This window comes from Filicampus tigris, chromosome 19 (assembly GCF_054856515.1).
Source record: "Filicampus tigris isolate MCC_2025a chromosome 19, RoL_Ftig_1.0, whole genome shotgun sequence".
NCBI classification, from domain to species: domain Eukaryota; kingdom Metazoa; phylum Chordata; class Actinopteri; order Syngnathiformes; family Syngnathidae; genus Filicampus; species Filicampus tigris.
The window spans coordinates 13,527,647-13,545,645 of NC_141235.1; the positions used below are offsets into that span (position 1 = coordinate 13,527,647).

The 17,999-nt window shown below is 41.7% G+C and overlaps 1 protein-coding gene across 1 annotated transcript in view; it reads left to right on the forward strand.

Moving 5' to 3' along the window:
* LOC147129606 (signal transducer and activator of transcription 5B-like) overlaps positions 1-17,827 on the forward strand; it is a 37,273-nt gene extending 19,446 nt beyond the window's left edge. Inside the window, exons 11-19 of the mRNA XM_086017725.1 lie at positions 7,324-7,446; positions 7,762-7,854; positions 7,985-8,191; positions 8,322-8,416; positions 9,257-9,399; positions 13,927-14,082; positions 14,270-14,321; positions 14,423-14,527; positions 15,571-17,827. Coding sequence (XP_085873851.1) covers positions 7,324-7,446; positions 7,762-7,854; positions 7,985-8,191; positions 8,322-8,416; positions 9,257-9,399; positions 13,927-14,082; positions 14,270-14,321; positions 14,423-14,527; positions 15,571-15,694 — 1,098 coding nt within the window. The 3' untranslated portion in view covers positions 15,695-17,827. The remainder of the gene's footprint in view (positions 1-7,323; positions 7,447-7,761; positions 7,855-7,984; positions 8,192-8,321; positions 8,417-9,256; positions 9,400-13,926; positions 14,083-14,269; positions 14,322-14,422; positions 14,528-15,570) is intronic.
* Positions 17,828-17,999: the final 172 nt, after the last annotated feature.

Here is a 17,999-nt window from a genome sequence, read left to right on the forward strand (position 1 = left end):
ATATGTAAATCCGATTTACCAGATTAGTGATTGATACGACTGAATACTGAAATTTCTGTATATGACAATGCTTTATTTTCTACAGCTCCTGAAATCCATACGAAGGATACTACAATGTTCAGAAACAGAAATAGAAACATAAAGAAATCCTATGCTAAGTAAGGCAAGTCTAAATAAATGAAGAAAAACAAATATCAAAAGATTAGGAGGTTATGGACATTGGGGACCAGACGATGTGTGTGAGTGTGTGTATGTGTTCTGTATGTGCATGTGTGATGAAAGGTGAGCTGGCCTACCAAGTTAAGGTTAGCTGACTTGTGCAAAGCTCTGTTTGATTCCCAGTTGAATTATGCACCAACTGTATACACTTTAGGAAATTGCAAGCTGCACTTAAGGGTGTTGATCGTCGTTGCTCAAACGCGGAGGGAGAAAACGTCTTGCAGCAGAAGAGTGACAACGTCACAGGAAGCCGGCAAGAGGAAGGAAAAAGTCAAGTCCAAAAGTTAAAGTTCAACCAAAGAAAAATGATTGGAACGGCCACGGAGGTTCTGCGGCTCAGCACGCAGCGTGGTTCGGACCAGGTGGGGCTACCCGTTACGGGCGCTTTTGACACTGATCGTGATAGCTGGCTGGCTTTGCCACGACTCTATACTCACCCCGTTTTGAGGAGGTGGCTCACCTTCTGTGGATGCGGCCGCACGCTGTGCTGGCTAAGCTGGTGATCCCTAGAACCACCGGATCGGGCCTAAACCAAAAGATTGACAGTCACCACGTGCACTGTGCTTGGTCTCGGGCGGTGGGCGACCCGAACAAAAAGAAGAGTAACAAAAAGGAGCAAATGTTCTGACCTGGGACCAGAGCGTGGCTTGTTGTGGAGAGGAGTTAGGAAGCCACGCTTAAGAAAAAAAAGATAGAAAGTTCAAGAGAGGTTCTCAAGGGAGTGAGTTTTCACGAACGGAGTTTCGAGTTGGAGGAATCTTCAAGAGAAGATTTTTCAGAAGAGGTTTTTTTTCGAGAGCAGAAGTTTCAAGAGAGGGAGGGGGAGTTTTGCACGGCCTTTTATTGAGGCCATTCATGTTAAGGAGGTTGGCTGCTTTCTCCCCCCACGTCCGGGCATTGCCTGGAAGAAAAGTATTCCCTAATTTCTGTAGTTGTGAAGTTTTTAGAACTTTGCATAAATCAGCAGAAATGTTGAAATACTTGTTGTTGGGTTTTGAGTTTTATCACTCAAACTATTTCAGGGACGTGCATCTGAAGAGCAGGTTGGTCGCGTCCCCGGGTGATGAAAAAAACCCACGTTTTTTTCTCTTTTTTTTTTTCATCCGCACAAGTGGTCACATCAAACACATCCAAAACTGCAATATAATTCAAACATCATGTGTTGGGTGTTGTTTTCATTTCACATGCAACCTGTGGAGGAATATTGAAAGCGAATACATTGAACGCACATTAACAGTTTTAATTAGTTTCCAACTGCAGGCGCAAGCCAGTCCATATTTGCCACTAGGGGTTGCACGTGCTCTAGTAATGTGCGGTTTGGTGGTTGGATGTACTGTATATTCCATTGACGGCAGCGCCTCTTGGGCGCGTCCTGTGTGTTTGATCTCCCGGGCAGATGCGCCATCTGATTGGAAACAGAGCAGGCGGTCCGACATCTTTATGCCGCTTTTGGCCTTTTTGTGATTTCCTGGTGAGATAGCACTTTGTTACTATCTGTGGTTGTATTGTGCAGACCATGCGTTGGTCTTTCTTGGGCCCTGGAATGTCGCTCAGAGTCGGGGTGGTGGCACTTCAAAAGGGTGTATTCCAGGTCCGGCTGCAAAGAAAAGGGGGTCAACCCCTGTGTTCCCCGCGATCTGGCATCCCATTTTCATTACATGTGCTATACATTTTCAACAGTGCAATGACTTGACAATAGTTATAAATATATATCTTATATATAATAAGTGTTTATAATGTAATTTATTCGCATAACATAATAATAATACATTTTATTTATGTAGCGCTTTTCATATCTCTCAAAGATGCTTCACAACAAAAGTAAGTGAGTAAAATAAAACCTGCTATTAAAACAAAAACAGTTAAAACCAACAGAAAAAGTAAAAAATAGAAAAGATTAAGTGATGTTAAGCATGGCGGAATAGGTGAGTCTTGAGTGTTTTGAAGGATATGAGGTCTGCGCAGTTTCGAATGTTTTGTGGAAGGGAGTTCCAGAGGGTGGGGGCGGCAACAGAGAAAGCTCGGTCCCCCCCAGGTTTTGTACTTAGTCACGGAGATGGCAAGGAGGGGTAGAAGGGGGCCTGGTTGTGAAGGGCTTTGTAGGTGAGTAGGAGGAGTTTAAATTGGATGCGGTGGGGAACGGGGAGCCAGTCGAGGTTTTTAAGGATGGGAGTGATATGATCACGGGAACGGGTGTGAGTGAGAAGGCGGGCGGCAGCATTATGGATGTATTGTAATTTATTGAGGAGTTTGGAGCTTGTGCCGTAGAGGATACTATTACAGTAGTCAAGGCGGGAGGTAATAAAGGCCTGGATGAGGGTCTGAGCGGCAGTGGTGATTTGGGTAATGTGTTGATCAAAAGAAAGATTATTGTCAAAGAGGACACCAAGGTTTCGGCAGTGAGAGGAGGCAGACAGGGTGGAGTTGTCAAGAGTAAGGTTGAAGTTGAAGGCAGTCTGTGTGAGGGAGTTAGGGCCAATTATCAGCAGGTGGGATTTAGAGCAGATGAGGAAAAGAAAGCTTGTTTGCATCCAGGATTTAATATCAGAAAGACAGTTGGACAGAGTGGAGTGGGTAGTAGAGGTGATGGATTTAGTGGAGATGTACAATTGGACGTCATCGGCGTAGCAGTGAAAGCGGAGACCGTGGTGACGGATAATTTGACCGAGGGGGAGAAGGTAGAGGATGAAGAGAAGAGGACCAAGCACAGAACCCTGGGGGACACCATGGCACAAGGGGCAGTGGATGAGGAGCAGTTGTTGATGTGGATGAATTGTTTCCTGTGTGTGAGGTAGGAGTGAAGCCAGGTGGGGACTTTGTCGGTGATGTTGACAGATTGCAGGTGAGAGAGTAGGATGGAGTAGTTGATGGTGTCAAAGGCGGCGGTGAGGTCGAGGAGGATGAGAATGGAGAGTTGGCCGGAGTCAGAGGAGAGGAAGAGGTCGTTGGTGATTTTGAGGAGGGCGATTTCAGTTCTGTGTTGTGTGCGGAATCCAGATTGAAATTGTTCATGACATGGCACAGTGTTGCTTTAAAGAGTTGGTTATTGTCGAGGTGGGCTTTGATTTGGGATGCGATGACACGTTCTATAATTTTGGACAGGAAGGGGAGATTGGAGATGGGTCGGAAGTTGCTCAAGATGTCAGGGTTTTTTGATGATGGGGGTAACAGCAGCAAGTTTGAGTGAGGAGGGAACAGAGGATGAGTTGACGGAGGAGTTAACTATGGTGGTGATGAGGTGGGAAAGCAGTGCTTGACGAGGGATGATGGAATGGCATCCAGTATGGAGGTTGACGATTTCATTGTAGAGATGATTTTGGTGAGCTTGGCAGAGGAGACGGGTGTGAATTTAGAGAGGGGCGGAGTGGTAGGAGGGACAGAGGCAGGTAGGAAGAGAGGGGAGGAGGGAGTGGTGGTTAATTAGGAGTGGAGGATATCGACTTTCGTTTGACAGAAGGATAGGAATGAATTGCATTTTTCAATGTTGAAAGAGGTAGAAATGTTATCACAGGGTTTGAGGAGTTTGTTGACGGTGGAGAAGAGTACCTTTTGGTTATTGGAATCGGTGCGAATGAGGTTAGAGTAGTAGGCGGAACGGGTGGAGTTGAGGGCTGGCTTGTAAAGCTGAAGGTGATCAGTGGAGGCAATGTGATGGACCGTTAAACCTGTATTTTTTGTAAAGTCTTTCAAGCTGGCACCTGCGGGTTTTTAGTATACGGAGTTCCGGGGTGAACCAGGGGGCTGAGTGAGTGAAGGAGACAAATTTGGTTTTGACAGGGGCGATTTGATTCAGACAGGTGGAAAGAGTGCTGTTGTAGTAGTTAGTAAGGACAGTGGGGTCGTGGGGTAGAGGAGGAGGTGAGCTGGACAGGTGGGAAAGGATGCAGGTCGTGAAGTCAAGTGGGGAGATGAATTTAAGGTTTCTGAATAATATAGTGTGCTTTTCCTTGGGGAGAGGGGAGGGTAGGTGGAGGTCCATAGTGATAGCCATGTGGTCAGAAATGTTGAGGTTCGTGCTGGAGAGATTTTGAATGCTGAGACCGGTAGAGCAGACCAAGTCCAGAGTATGGCCATGGTTTTGGGTGGGGAAGTTGACGTGTTGAGTGAAGTTAAGGCAATCCAGAAGGTCCAGGAACTCAGAGGCATGGTTGCAGTTGGTGTCGTCGATGTGGAGGTTGAAGTCGCCGAGAAGCAGAGTGGACGGTGAGATGGGTGTGAGCTGTGTGACGAAATCAGAGAAGTCGGAGAGAAATGCTGGGTTGAACTTGGGGGGACGGTAGATAACAGCAATGACCAGAGGGGAGGGACCACTAAGTTTAAAGGTGATGTGTTCGAATGATTAAGTGGGTGTGGTGGATATGGTGTTAATTTTGAAATCTGTTTTGTGGACTGAGGCCACTCCACCACCTCGGCCAGTGAGGCGAGGCTGGTCGATGTAGGTGTATCCTGTGTGCGGAGAGAGCGGGCCACTGATGAAGCTGCAATTCCCGGTGGAGTTAAGAAGTTGAAAAAGCTTGATAAAGTGAGTTTTGGTCATTTCTGGGTGTCGGCGGGATGCATCAACGGAGCCGGGGAGCCACTGTGTTGTTGCGTTAAAAAAATGTAAGATTTTGGATGGTGGAGTCGGCAAAGATCAGGGTGGTCGGGGAAAAAGGGGGCACGGTAGGAAGACAGGGTTGAGTGGATCTTGAAGTAGGTTTCGGTGGCAGTGAGGTGGATGGAGGAATGCTGGAGGAGAGACCAAGGAGAGTGCGCTGTGTAGCCGGAGTGGGCTGAGGTAGGGAGCGACCATGAGCTATGGAGGAAAAGGAGCGCATATGTTTTTCAGGAGGGAGCCAAGGAGAGGCTTTAGATTTGGACTGTGTGGAGGAAGGTGGAGAAGGTGTATATGTTTCATCAAGAGGAGGAAGATCCCGGGAGTGAGAATATCATAGGTGTTTTTCAGCTGGATGTTGAACGGCTGGGTGTGGGGGAGAGCGGCGCATGTCTCTTCCGCTGTGAGGGACAGTTGACCAGGACTCAGGCTCGTGTGGGGTGGAGCTGGACATGGACCTGGGCTTAACACCCAGCTGCTTCCAGGTGTCGTCTGGATCGGCGAGCGGCGATTGGACTGCAGCAGCCGACGGAGAAGCAAGCTGGGCAGCAGTTGTGTCGGTGGACGATGGAGATTGTGTCCATCTGCAGCTCAGCTTCGCGGATGTAGTGGAGTGTGGAGATTCTCTGCTCAAGCTCAGAGATCCTCTCAGCGAGGCGGGCACAGCTGGCACAGCCGGCGCAGCCGGACGGAGAGGTAGAAAGAGGCATGGGTGGAATGTGGCACGGATAGTGTCTGTCAATGTTAGTACTACTGTGCCGATGATTTGGAACGGGATCTGGGGTAGTTCGTTGCGGTTAGCGAGCTAGCCGGCTGGGCTGGTTAGCGTGCTAGCCAATGGTGCGCTGACGCGGCTAGCGGCTAACTCTGCTAACCGCTAACGCTGGAGCTTGCACCACTTAAGTTCTTAAGGCACAAACTTTTCTCATGCCTTTCTCGAGTTGTGGCGAGGAATTCATTAAAAGATAACTGAATCATTGTGAAATCATTTGTATCTGTTTGTTTCGGTTTATGACCTGTGTTCAATAAACAAAGACAAACATGAGTTGTAACATTTTGTGCTTCTGATGAGCCTTTTCAGAGGGCATAAAATAAAATATCCGAACAGTCTGTCTCTGAACGGATGGGTGGAGACGCCCGGTCCAGGGAGTGCTTCCATTGGTCAGCCCAAACACCTTTTTGTTCTGTGATGGAGCAAGAGAAAGCATGTCACATTCACACAGGTAACGGAGCAATCTCCTCCCCGTACAGAAGCTGCCTCTGCTTTGCCGGGAAAGCGCAGCTACGTCACACAAGTGCCCCATGTGTGTCTCATTAATAAATGCCCCCGTCGCTACAAAAGACAATGCAGAACCTACAAGCATATTTACACAATGGTCAATGTAGATTACGAGTTTTGAGAATGTTCACAAAATTAAAATAGCAAAATATAAAACAAAATATTTACTGGGCTACATATGACACGGCCAGCTACAAGTACCGGGACAAGAAAAAAAGAGACCATGCTTAGAGAAATGTGAGCGAGGAGCTTATTATACCTGGTAAGTTTTTATTTTCTTGATTTTTTTTTTTTTTTTTTTTTTTTTTTACAGCCGTTGAACTTCATTCACCAAGACGGAAATATTTGTTTGCATTAGCTTTAGCACAAATAAAGCTGTGTCACTCACCGGTGTGCTGGCTCTGACGCTGGGTCTCCTCACTTGTCGTACTAGTAGAACCCGCGCTGTATCTCCTGTCGAAAAATCTCCTGCGCAGTTGGGTAACTAGTGCCGCGTTTGAAGTGTTCTGAGTCAATTTTTGTTGTTTGCCCATTTTGTTGAGTGGGTTGATATCAACTTTGGCCGCCTCGCGACCACGTCAAACGCATGAGGGCCGATTAGGGGGCTGGACTAAAATCCACCTCTGCCCTTGCTTAGTCCGCCCCTTTTTAAAAAAGTGTCACCCACCCTCCCCCGCCCCGAAGGAGGCGTCCAGGATGGACCATTCCGTCCCCAGGATGGACTGCCCAGCTCTGATAAAGACAAACAACCTACTGAAGAACAATTTCAAGTCTTTTATTAACCTGACTTTTGAAATGTGGGAGAAATCGAGAAGATACATAATGAACATATCCATTTTTTGTTAATTGTTTTACCAAGTGGTGTGCCGTGTGATTTTTTTCCCATCTGAAATATGTGCATTGACTCAATAAAGGTTGGGAAACGCTGGTCTAGGTTGTACACCGGTTCCAGCCCAGCCATGACCCAAATGAGAACAAGCACTATTTTATTTTATTTTATTTTTCAAATGGATGGTGTATAAATGAGTTGATATTGTTAAAGGCAAAATATACACCAAACGCTGAATGAGCACTGAATAGAAATTACAGCACACGCACTGCTGATGAATGCAGTCAGGGTTGTTTTCGGTTTGAAATGTGACTGCTCACTTTCATTGTTACCTGCACTACAACTACATGTATATGTTAGGATGTTCAATTGTTATTTATCAATCTATTTTTGTGTGTTTAGTCTCTGAAGCGAATCAAGCGTTCGGACCGTCGCGGTGCCGAGTCAGTGACTGAGGAAAAGTTCACAGTTCTGTTTGAATCACAATTCAGCATTGGAGGCAATGAACTGGTCTTCCATGTTAAAGTAAGTGAAATTCAATTCACCCTTTAATTCCTTGGGTTTAACTTGGGTTTAGTGATACTGAATTGGTCTTGTGGATTAAGTTTACAGGTGCATTTTCAATAAATTGGAATATGATAGAAAATGACTTCATTTCAGCAATTTAATCAGAAAAGAATCTCATACAGATTCATTAAACATGGAAATAGCTTTTCAGATGACCAATTCCTACATAATTGCTATATTACAAGTCATGTTATGTAAGATTATAATTGCTTGAAATTTTAGGGGTTTGCTAGCGCTAATCTTTATCATTCTTTCCTTTGCTTTAACCTGCAGACTTTATCACTACCCGTAGTAGTGATAGTTCATGGTAGTCAGGACAACAATGCCACAGCAACAGTACTTTGGGACAATGCCTTCGCTGAACCAGTGAGTTGGATGCTGCAGTCTTATTCCAGTTCCATTTATTTTTTCCAGTTCAATGAGTGTGGAAACTCCTGTCGAAAAATCTCCTTTTTTTTTTTTTTTTTCTTTCATTTGATTACTCTTGTCTCTTCAGGGCCGGGTTCCATTCATTGTACCAGACAAGGTGCTATGGACCCAGCTGTGTGATGCCCTTGATATGAAATACAAGGCAGAGATGCACAGTAGCCGTGGCTTGACTGAGAATAACCTGGTCTTCCTGGCACAGAAAGCTTTCACAAGTACAAGTAACAACCCAGAGGAATATCGCAACATGACAATAACTTGGGCCCAGTTTAACAGGGTGAGGCCAGCATCTCATCACTATAGCAATACATTTCTCACTCTTCAGTAATAAAAGGAAAATGTGCTCCTGAAGCATCGTTTCCACTTCACTACTGCAAAGCAACTCTAAAATCAATTCTTTTGAACAGGAGAGCCTACCTGGACGCAATTTCACCTTTTGGCAGTGGTTTGATGGTGTCATGGAACTTATGAAGAAACATCTCAAGCCTCACTGGAATGATGGGTAATGAATAACGTTGCTGTCCTGTGAAAAACACTTCTGTCCATTTTTTTTTTTCATTTTTCTTATTTTTATGTGAATGGTGTTTCCGCATTACAGCCATAACGTTAAAGTGAACATTTTTAAAAAATTCCAAAATTGGACATATGTGTTTCTTCACACGACAGCGACAATAAGTTTTGTTTGTCTTGTTGCAACAGTCAAGGCGTCATGTTGACTTTATAGACAAACAGTAAAACGTATTAAACAGTTAAGATAACTCACCTGCAATCATAAATTGGCCATGACGTGTCTGTTTCCACCCTGCTTCTCCTGTGGTTCGAGATGTATACAGTAAGTTACTATTCAGAGTAAAATAGATTACATAGTTTTAAAAGAGAAGTCAACCCAAACATATTTTTAAAAGAATATGTTCTATACAAGATCACTAGTTGAAACATGGCATTCTGATTATTATTGAGTTTGTGGAATTTTAGTTAAGCAGCAAAATCACCTGTTTTCTAAAGCTGAGCCATGATTGGTCGTTACCTGAGCCCTGAGCAACTTTGATGTCATTTTCAGTCGACAGACGTGACAAAATGGCCGCCCCCAGTGATGGCTAAAAACAGGTGTATTAACTCTTATTCCACAAATGCAATAATTATCAGAATGCCACGTTTCAACTAGTGGACCTGCATAGAATATATTCTTGAAAAAATATGTTGGATTGACTTCCCTTTAATGTTTGTAGTCATCTCCTCAGCACATAGAAAGTTTTAGTGCATCTCTGGTAGATTCTGTTATTTAGTGAGATGTAAAGTAGAAGCAAAAATACAAATAATAATCAGCATATTCCCATTGCAGGGCCATCCTGGGTTTTGTTAACAAGCAGCAGGCACAGGATATGCTTATGTCCAAACCTAATGGGACATTCCTCCTGCGATTCAGTGACTCTGAAATCGGTGGCATCACCATTGCCTGGGTTGCAGAGAACCCCAACAAAGCAGGTATCAAATAGTGCACATTATACCAGGCTTTTACCAGGCTTCAACATTAACAGTGGCTGGCCACCCTAAATTCACAGACACTAGCCCGACCCGTCTAATACAAGTTTCATAAACAAATACGATAGAATCAACATGGGGCTGCTCGATTAAGCGATTTTGAACCGTAACCGAATTTTCTGGATAAAACGATGTTAAAAACGTTCAAATCGGCACGTCCGATTTTGTTATTTTTTGTGTATCTAAGCCACCGTAATTTCCTCAGCATTTCCGCTTCCTCCGACGAGCGCGCAGTCCGAAACTACGAAAACATTCATGGCTACCGGCGATTCTGCTATTTGCTCAGGCAAGTGAGCGTTTAGCTATTAATAAATCGGGCAAAAATAAATCTGTAGTGTAGTGTGTGCCCCGCATGTACACTACAACCCGTGAGCAAGTAACTCAACGTCTGAAAGGCGTCCCTTTTTTTTTTTCTCCTCTACAACGGTTCTCTCATCCGACCGGACTATGCATCCGTATTTAAGATTGACAGTGCATTGTATTATTGAGTGACAGTTTTGCACTAATCATTGATTTATGTTTAAGTAAGGCCAGGGAGAAAGGTGAAAGGCTAGTCTAACTAGCTGGTTGGCAAAATGACTTGCTGACAAACTGTTTGCTTTACAGACTTGACTGTCGAGACATTCAAAATATTTCATTTTTCATTCTTTTTTATTTTGCAAAGAAATCGTAATCGTAAAATCGGGTTTGAGAGAAAATAATCTGAATTTTCTTAATAGGTAAAATCGAGCAGTCCTAAATCAACATGTTTTTCATTTTGGAATATTTGATATTCAATATGTTGAGTTTTATGTACTTCAATTGTTCGATCATCACTGATCATTTTACCGTACTGGGCTCATGGCCACCACCCAAAAAGGCTTCATCTAAGGCCCTGTTTAATTTATTGGGCAAATTAATTAATATTTAAAACATTTGGTACACTGTCCAGACCCCACTCTGACTATTTCAGTGCCTAATAAAAGGGTAGCCCCTAATAGGGCACTCATTGAAATACTATGAATTAAAAAAAATGAACTTTAGAGTGTTATTGGGGGCCATAACCAGAGTTAGATTAAATCTGAAAATAATAATGATAATAATTATGGCTGTCAAATTAGCGCGTTATTTTCGGCGTTAATCCAACCCCCTTTTGACGTCGTCAATTTTTTTTGATCGCGCGTTTAAGGTTTCCATAGCAACCGGCGGCTGCATTGATAAAGGCTGCTGGTCACCATGATCTATACATGTATATTTTTTTTAAATGCTTTAGAGTAGAGGAGGCGTTACATCTGCTTCAAAATATTGACGATGAGGATGAATTGCTCGGCTGAGTCCCCCTACCCTGGTGATAGTCGTGACATACATTGTTGGTAGCGTAACCCTTAAAAGTTTATCTTCCTTATCTTCGGGGGCCGTGGTATGGCGGGTTACAATATAGGTTTGACTTTATGTATTTCTTCTGGACAGTGTTTTGTTGCGTCTTTATTCAGACGTGAACAGTCTCGCTCCAATTCACCTCTCTCTCCTCCGTTCAGGAAATGCGCCGTACCAAACCAAGTCAAAAAGGAAAAAAATACTTAATCGCAATATAAATAAATATATAGTCACAAAAGAATACTGCAGAATACTAAGTAGAAAATAATATGCCGTTTGCTCCAAAGCAGCTGCATTTTGTAACAGCACGACACAAAGAGAGCCGCACGGGACAATCTCAGCGGTCCACCAACTGTTTCTCATTCATTTATCTGACACAATTTACATTAAAATATACCCACAACAGAATTTTAATCAACAAAATACCTTTATAAGACACTCGAGCAGTGAGTAATAATCTTTTTAGTCGAAGTCATTGCCAGAGCGCAATAAAAGTGACATCTGTACAAATGACTGCTCTCCTAGTTCTAAATCCAAGCGGCGCTTGAGCAACAAGTCGCTCTCAAGAAGAAATAAACATATCTGTCAGAACAACACTAACGTAAATGATTGTGTACGTGGGTGTGTGCATGCGCAGACGCGTGTGTAGGTGTGTGTGTGTTTGAAAGGGCTGAGGGGCTGTTTGCGTGAGTTGAATCCAATGCTTGTTTTTTCAATTGAAGAGGGAAGTCACCCTAAACATTTTTTCTATATAGGCCCCCTAGTTGAAACAAGGCATTCTGATTAATATTGTGTTTGTGGAATATGAGTCAAGCAGCAAAATCCAGCCATCTCAGGGGTCGGCCATTTTATCACTTCTGTCAACTGAAAATGACATCACAGATGCCCTGAGGGCTCAAATAATGACCAATCACGGCTCGGCTTCAGAAAACAGGTCAGCCGTGATTGGTTGTTACCTGAGCCCTGAGTAGTTGTGATGTCATTTTCAGTCGACAGACGTGACAAAATGGCCGCCTCCAGTGACAGCTAAAAACAGGTGGATTAACTCTTATTCCACAAATGCAATAATTATCAGAATGCCTTGTTTCAACTAGTGGGCTTTCATAGAACATATTCTTGAAAGAAATATGTTTGGGTTGACTTCCCTCTGCTAAAGTATTTGCAAAAGAAAATCAATCCTCTTATTCATGTTAAGGGAATTAAAATTCAAGATAATAATGGGACAGAAAAATCAAGGGATTTTTTTACAATAAATACAATGTGTGATTAACTACAAGTTAACTATGAAAAATGCGATTAACTACGATTAAATATTTTAATCGATTGACAGCACTAATAATAATTAATTATATTGATAATTTATTTATTTATAATTCAGATAACAGCCATGTGATCTGTGATGTGGGGTGATCTCTTCTGAATGGTTGAGTGAGGACCACAAGGTTCTTGACCTCACTGAGGTACAAGAGGGTGACCATTTGCAAAGGATGCGGAAATGACCAAAAATAGTCACTTGCCCTATAAAGGGTTAACAAATATACAGGGAGTCCTCATTTCTACGAACGAGTTCCGTTCCTACACTGGCGATGTAACACGAATTTCCACATATGTCGGATTTCACCGTTAAAGTCGAAATTGACATCAAAATACTTTGTATTAAAAAAAACATTAAAATAAAAAGCATAAAATGCTGTACTTAGCATTACTGCTGAGAAGTGGATGGAGAAAGAGGAGAGGAGGGCGAAAAGGGCAAAGACACTTCCGGCGCGCAAACAGACACGATCGAGACACTCTGCGCATGCTCATTACTCAACTGCAAGGGATGCTGGTCTTTGTAGTATCGGAAGTGCTTGTATGCAGAAGTGCATTGTCTGGCGCAAAACCCATTGCAAATACACAAGCAGAGGTAAACCAGCTCAGAGACGCAGCACAAAAGCACACTTTTGGAGTGAGGAGGAAACCGGTTGCTTCATTCCTGTAGTGAGTGAACATGAATGTCAAGTGTTTTATTGACAGTTGAAAGTAACAAGCAGAGTCATGACGTCGTGTGTCGCCGTACACAGTGGGTTATTCAAATGCCACAGCAACTCTGTCCGCTCAATCATGTAAACGGGATATTCTGAATGTTTCAGAAATCTGAATTTTGACTTTAACCCGAGTATCGACTGCATGTAAACGTAGTCACTATGGTGCTGGGGACAAAATGGAGGAGGAGGCACGGGCGTCGTAAAGTCGAAACGTCGTAGCTCGCGTACGCCGTAATACGAGAACTGCCTTTATATGCCAAATTTGTTTTGTTTGTTTTTATTCAGTTCGAATCAAATTGAATTAAAATTGTTCATTACAAGCAAATTTTGGCTCATCTCCATGATACCCAAAATTGTCCTTTAGCTGTTCGGTAAATAAATTGTCATAATTTTGAGTCCCGGTAAGTTCCTTGGGGTCTTGCATATATGAAAATCATTTTTGGTTGTTGCTGTCTACAATTTCTAATGTTCAAAGGGTTACTGTTTTTATATACATATTTCGATTATAAAACTTGGTAGCTGTAGCTCTGATTTATATATATTTTATAATTTATAGTATAAACTGTCTATCTAGTCATGATAATTATGGTCATTATAATTGTGATATGAAATTATACCGTTTCAATGCTACACTATGTGCAGTACCATATTATGATACGATAATTATGATATTGTGGGGAGGATGGAGCTATAAAAAAAAGAAAAAAACTTGCATTACTGAAAAACTCACAATATTGTATTAAGAAAATTAATAAAGCTCATGATATTCAGGGGAATAAAAGCACAATATTGTGGTTTTATGTAACAGCAGTGATAAAGAAATAGGCTGGGCTAGTGATTTTATTGTCATATGTTCCTATTGGCTCAGCAGCGCAAAGTATCATGGTCTATGTAGTTCACAATGCTGTGTTTGGCTGAAGCGGGCGAAAAATCATTTTTTTGGACGCAGCTTTTAATTTAGTAACATGACGACGATGAGGCCATGGCATATTTAAAATCGTTACATCCCTACCAGTTCATCCCTATATAACACACAGAGTCGTACAAGTGGTGATTATAATTGTATGTTGTTTCTTTTGATGAGCAGCTGAAAGGCTGGTATGGAATCTGTTGCCTTACACTTCCAAGGATTTCTCCATTCGTTCGTTGGCTGACCGTATCAGTGATCTGAACCATCTCCTGTTTCTCTACCCCGACCGGCCCAAAGATGAGGTCTTTGCAAAGTACTACACACCACCACTCTGTATGTATCAGCGATGAAGCTTGTGTACATGTTCATTAACACTGTTCTTAATAAACATTTCTGCAAAAGCATGTCTACTTAAAGGAATCCAAAATTCGGAATTGATTGAAATTTGAATACGAGAGATGATCAGAAATGCTGATTTGATTTAATAAATTGGTCCTAATTAATTTTGTCCATCTTGTAGCAAAAGCAGTGGATGGCTACGTAAAACCACAGATCAAACAAGTTGTGCCAGAGTGAGTTATCCTATCGAATGCCAAAATGAATACCAAATAATAATGCGACTGTGACCTGCTTTTTAATCATATATATTTAAGTCTTCGTTTACTTTTGCCAGATTCACCACCCCAAATCCTGAACCCAGCGGAACAACGCCCACATTCATGGACCAGACAGCTTCTCCTTCTGTGGTTAATTCCAACAATTTTGCTGCCTACCACATGTAAGCATGTACCTTTATTTTTATTCTTGTGCACAGTATACAAAAGTATTTTTGTCACAAGGTGATATGGAGGAGAATTTAAACCTAATTGCAGCAACTTTTATTTAAAAAAAAAAAAAATGGAAGAGAGCTACCATCAAAAATGCAAATTAAAAAAAAAACAACTAAACTAGGTAAGAAAATACACAGAATAATGAAGTGGGCACAACTGGGCAGGACCAAAGAGGACAAAGACAGAGCACTGATGAAAGCAGTATTGAGACACACACAAAGACATAACCATGAAAAACACAGAACAAATCAAAATAAATAAAAAAATAAAATAAGATAAAATGGGAACTGTGAAGGTTTTCAGCAAAATCTGATTTTTTTTTTTGTTCTGTTTAAATTTGGATTACTGATGGGTTCAGTCTTGTGATCTTTTTTTGTGTGTCAATTTAACATATTACATTTGGCTCATTCACTGCCAGACATTTTCAAACCCTCTTTTACCCGAACGTTTGAAAAAATTTGAAAATTATATATATGAATAAATTCCTGGGATTGAATGGCTGGACTGTGAAAAGACATGTCAATTCATCAGTGGCAGTGAATGAGTTACTGTCAAGATACATGTAGTAGAAAGGTTTTACTTAAAAGTACAAGGGTTAGGTTTGGCATATTTCTTGCCATATTTAAATTAGCATGGACACATCGCCAAAACAGTCATCACCAACCAACATCCCATCCACCCTCATTTCTGGTAGAGGTTATTATGTTAGTCACAGTTTTAACAGTGAGAACCTTTTCAGAAATAGGCACAGTAACAGGTGAGCAGGCAATTATATACAAACAAAAATTTAATGCTTTATGTATAATATATGTCCCCTTTAGGTCATGCATGACATGTTGACAGCTCATGTCACGTTACACATGATTGTTGGACCTCCAAGTTTATAAAAATGATGAATGAATGTGAGGATGTGAAAACATGCGCCTACATACAGTAAAATCAGTTCCATTGTAGAGAAGCTTAAATGTGGCATGTCTTGCTGTCCTCTCAGGGGGGACACCATGTTGGATGCAGAGGGTGACTTTGACTTGGAGGACACCATGGACGTAGCTCGACATGTGGAGGAGCTACTGCGTAGGCCCATGGCCAACCAGTGGAGCAGCCAGCAGTCCTGAACGGGGACACATCCGATCCACTGCCTCATTCCGGCAGGACCGCAGAAGTGGAATTTGGGAAGATAACGGTCATGTATTCAACAAAGATCCACGAGCCTCACTGCGTCTTGACAACATGTTGTTGCTGTTGAAGAGCACTCACACGGCAGCCTTTTCTCTCTCTAACCTGGAGAGCAGCATCGGTGCCTTTTAACATGCTTTCTTTTTTTTATACTCAGCTGAAACAGGACTACTTTGGCAAACGTCCCACTCACATGTGCCTCACAGGCCCTTATCGGGTCGACAGCCGTTTTAAAGCTCAAGTGCAGTATCACTAAATGGTAAAACTATTCACCTTCTAACAGAGGATATTTGTCAGTATTTTTGTCATTTAAATCGATGAAGTCTACTGTGATTTAAACATGTAAGCGAACAGGATCGCCGGTGGACTGAAGCCTATCCCAGCTGACTTTGCGAAGCAATCGCAGGGCACATAGACAGTCATGCTCAGATTCACACCTCAGGACAATCGTGTGCCTTCAATTAACCGAAGAAGCATAATTTTGAAACGTGGGAGCAAGCTGGAGCGGCTGGAGAAAACGCACACAGGCACGGGGGAGATCAAGCAAACTCCACACAGGAGGGCTCGAGCCCGGACTCAAACTGTGAGGCAAATGTACTAAACACTCATCCCACTGTACAGCTCAGCAAGAGTTCATTTTTTGGGGGATCATTCTCATGCAGAATTGTAAGCGATTACTTTAACTTCAAAGAGGTAAAGTTCATACAGCACATCGTACCGGGGATTTCAATTTCAAATTGCTGTTAAGGAGATTGATTTTACAATTGTACAGGCAATGTGTTGAATTATGTGACATGTACTGTGTATAATGCATACATTTACACCAAGTACTAATACATGTATACATAGACACACATATACTGTACATAAATACATACATACTCTATATTGAAATACAGTACATATAAATACAGTGGCTCTAAAAACTATACACACCCATGTTCAAATGCCCAATTTTATACAGTATATAACCTTGAGAATTTTTTTATGTATTTGTAGATTTTATGATCTAAATTTGTTCTGACTTTCATTGTCTGGAATAAATCACAATGTTGTACTCTTGGTGTAGGCTGTGCCCTCCATTTTGACCCCAATTTAATGTAATATAGCATAAGTGTGTAACCAACAGAGCTTGCATAGGTTTGATCAGTTTAAAGAATAGGATTCAAGAAAAGTGGAAGCTTTTTGTTTTTTTTTGTTTTTTATGTGACGGACTAGGCCCACATGGATAGGCCTGAAGTATTGACGGACTGACTGACCTTCCGTAAGTCAGACGGGATACCCACCTGCATCAACAACCAAGAAGAGTCCATTTGCCACAATTCAACTTTTGTTGAATGTCTGAAAGGGTAAATAAATGCCATTGTAGTTGCATAAAGGCACAATCATAAAAAAAGTTCTCTATATATATATATATATCAGAAGCTGCCTATTGAATTGTATCCACCATCTAGTTTTGCCTTTGGTGCTGGGACCGTTAAATGTAATTGTTTTTAGATGATTTGTAAAAAACAGAAATGTGCATCTGAATACTTTTGTTGTGGGGGGAAAATAACATCTGGGAAAATGCAAATGCGTGATAAAACTGTAATTTTATTCATGAACAATCATACCACCAAGTGTTCAATTTTGCTAAGTACATTTTTTGTCAAAGGGAGGCTATCTTTCTGAATACATTGTGGTTGTCTACAATTGATTAGTTAGGAAATATTTCAGGTTGTTTTTGTTCCGATCAAGCTATCCTTTGGGGATTGGTCAGGGACCATATACCATTCAGCATCGCGCACATTAGTCCTGTAAAGCTCAACAAAGACACAAAACTGAATAGAAACACCAAAAACAGCAATTTCTATGAACCTTATCATTTCTTGTGTACGTTTTGTTACTTTATGGTCTGATTTTTATTTTTTTTTAGTTGGAATGGAATTAAATAACAGTCACGTCTATCGGGTTTTGTAGTCCACTCACTTTACTTTTCGTTGCTGGCTTCTGTACAGTGTTTTGCATGTTTGCAGGCTTCATTTCATTGGAGGTTAAAGAACATGGTGTATTAAAAGTATTTTTGCAAATTGCTTTTAATTTGTGTGTGTATTTGTTACCATAGCGTTACTTAAATGTAGACTTTGATTTAAAAGGTTAATTTTCACCAGGAAGTTCATATGCAACAGCAGACAGCTACAAATATGTTTTCTTTCCTGTAGTTAAAATGTCCATGCACCCATTTTCTATATTGTTGATCCTGTT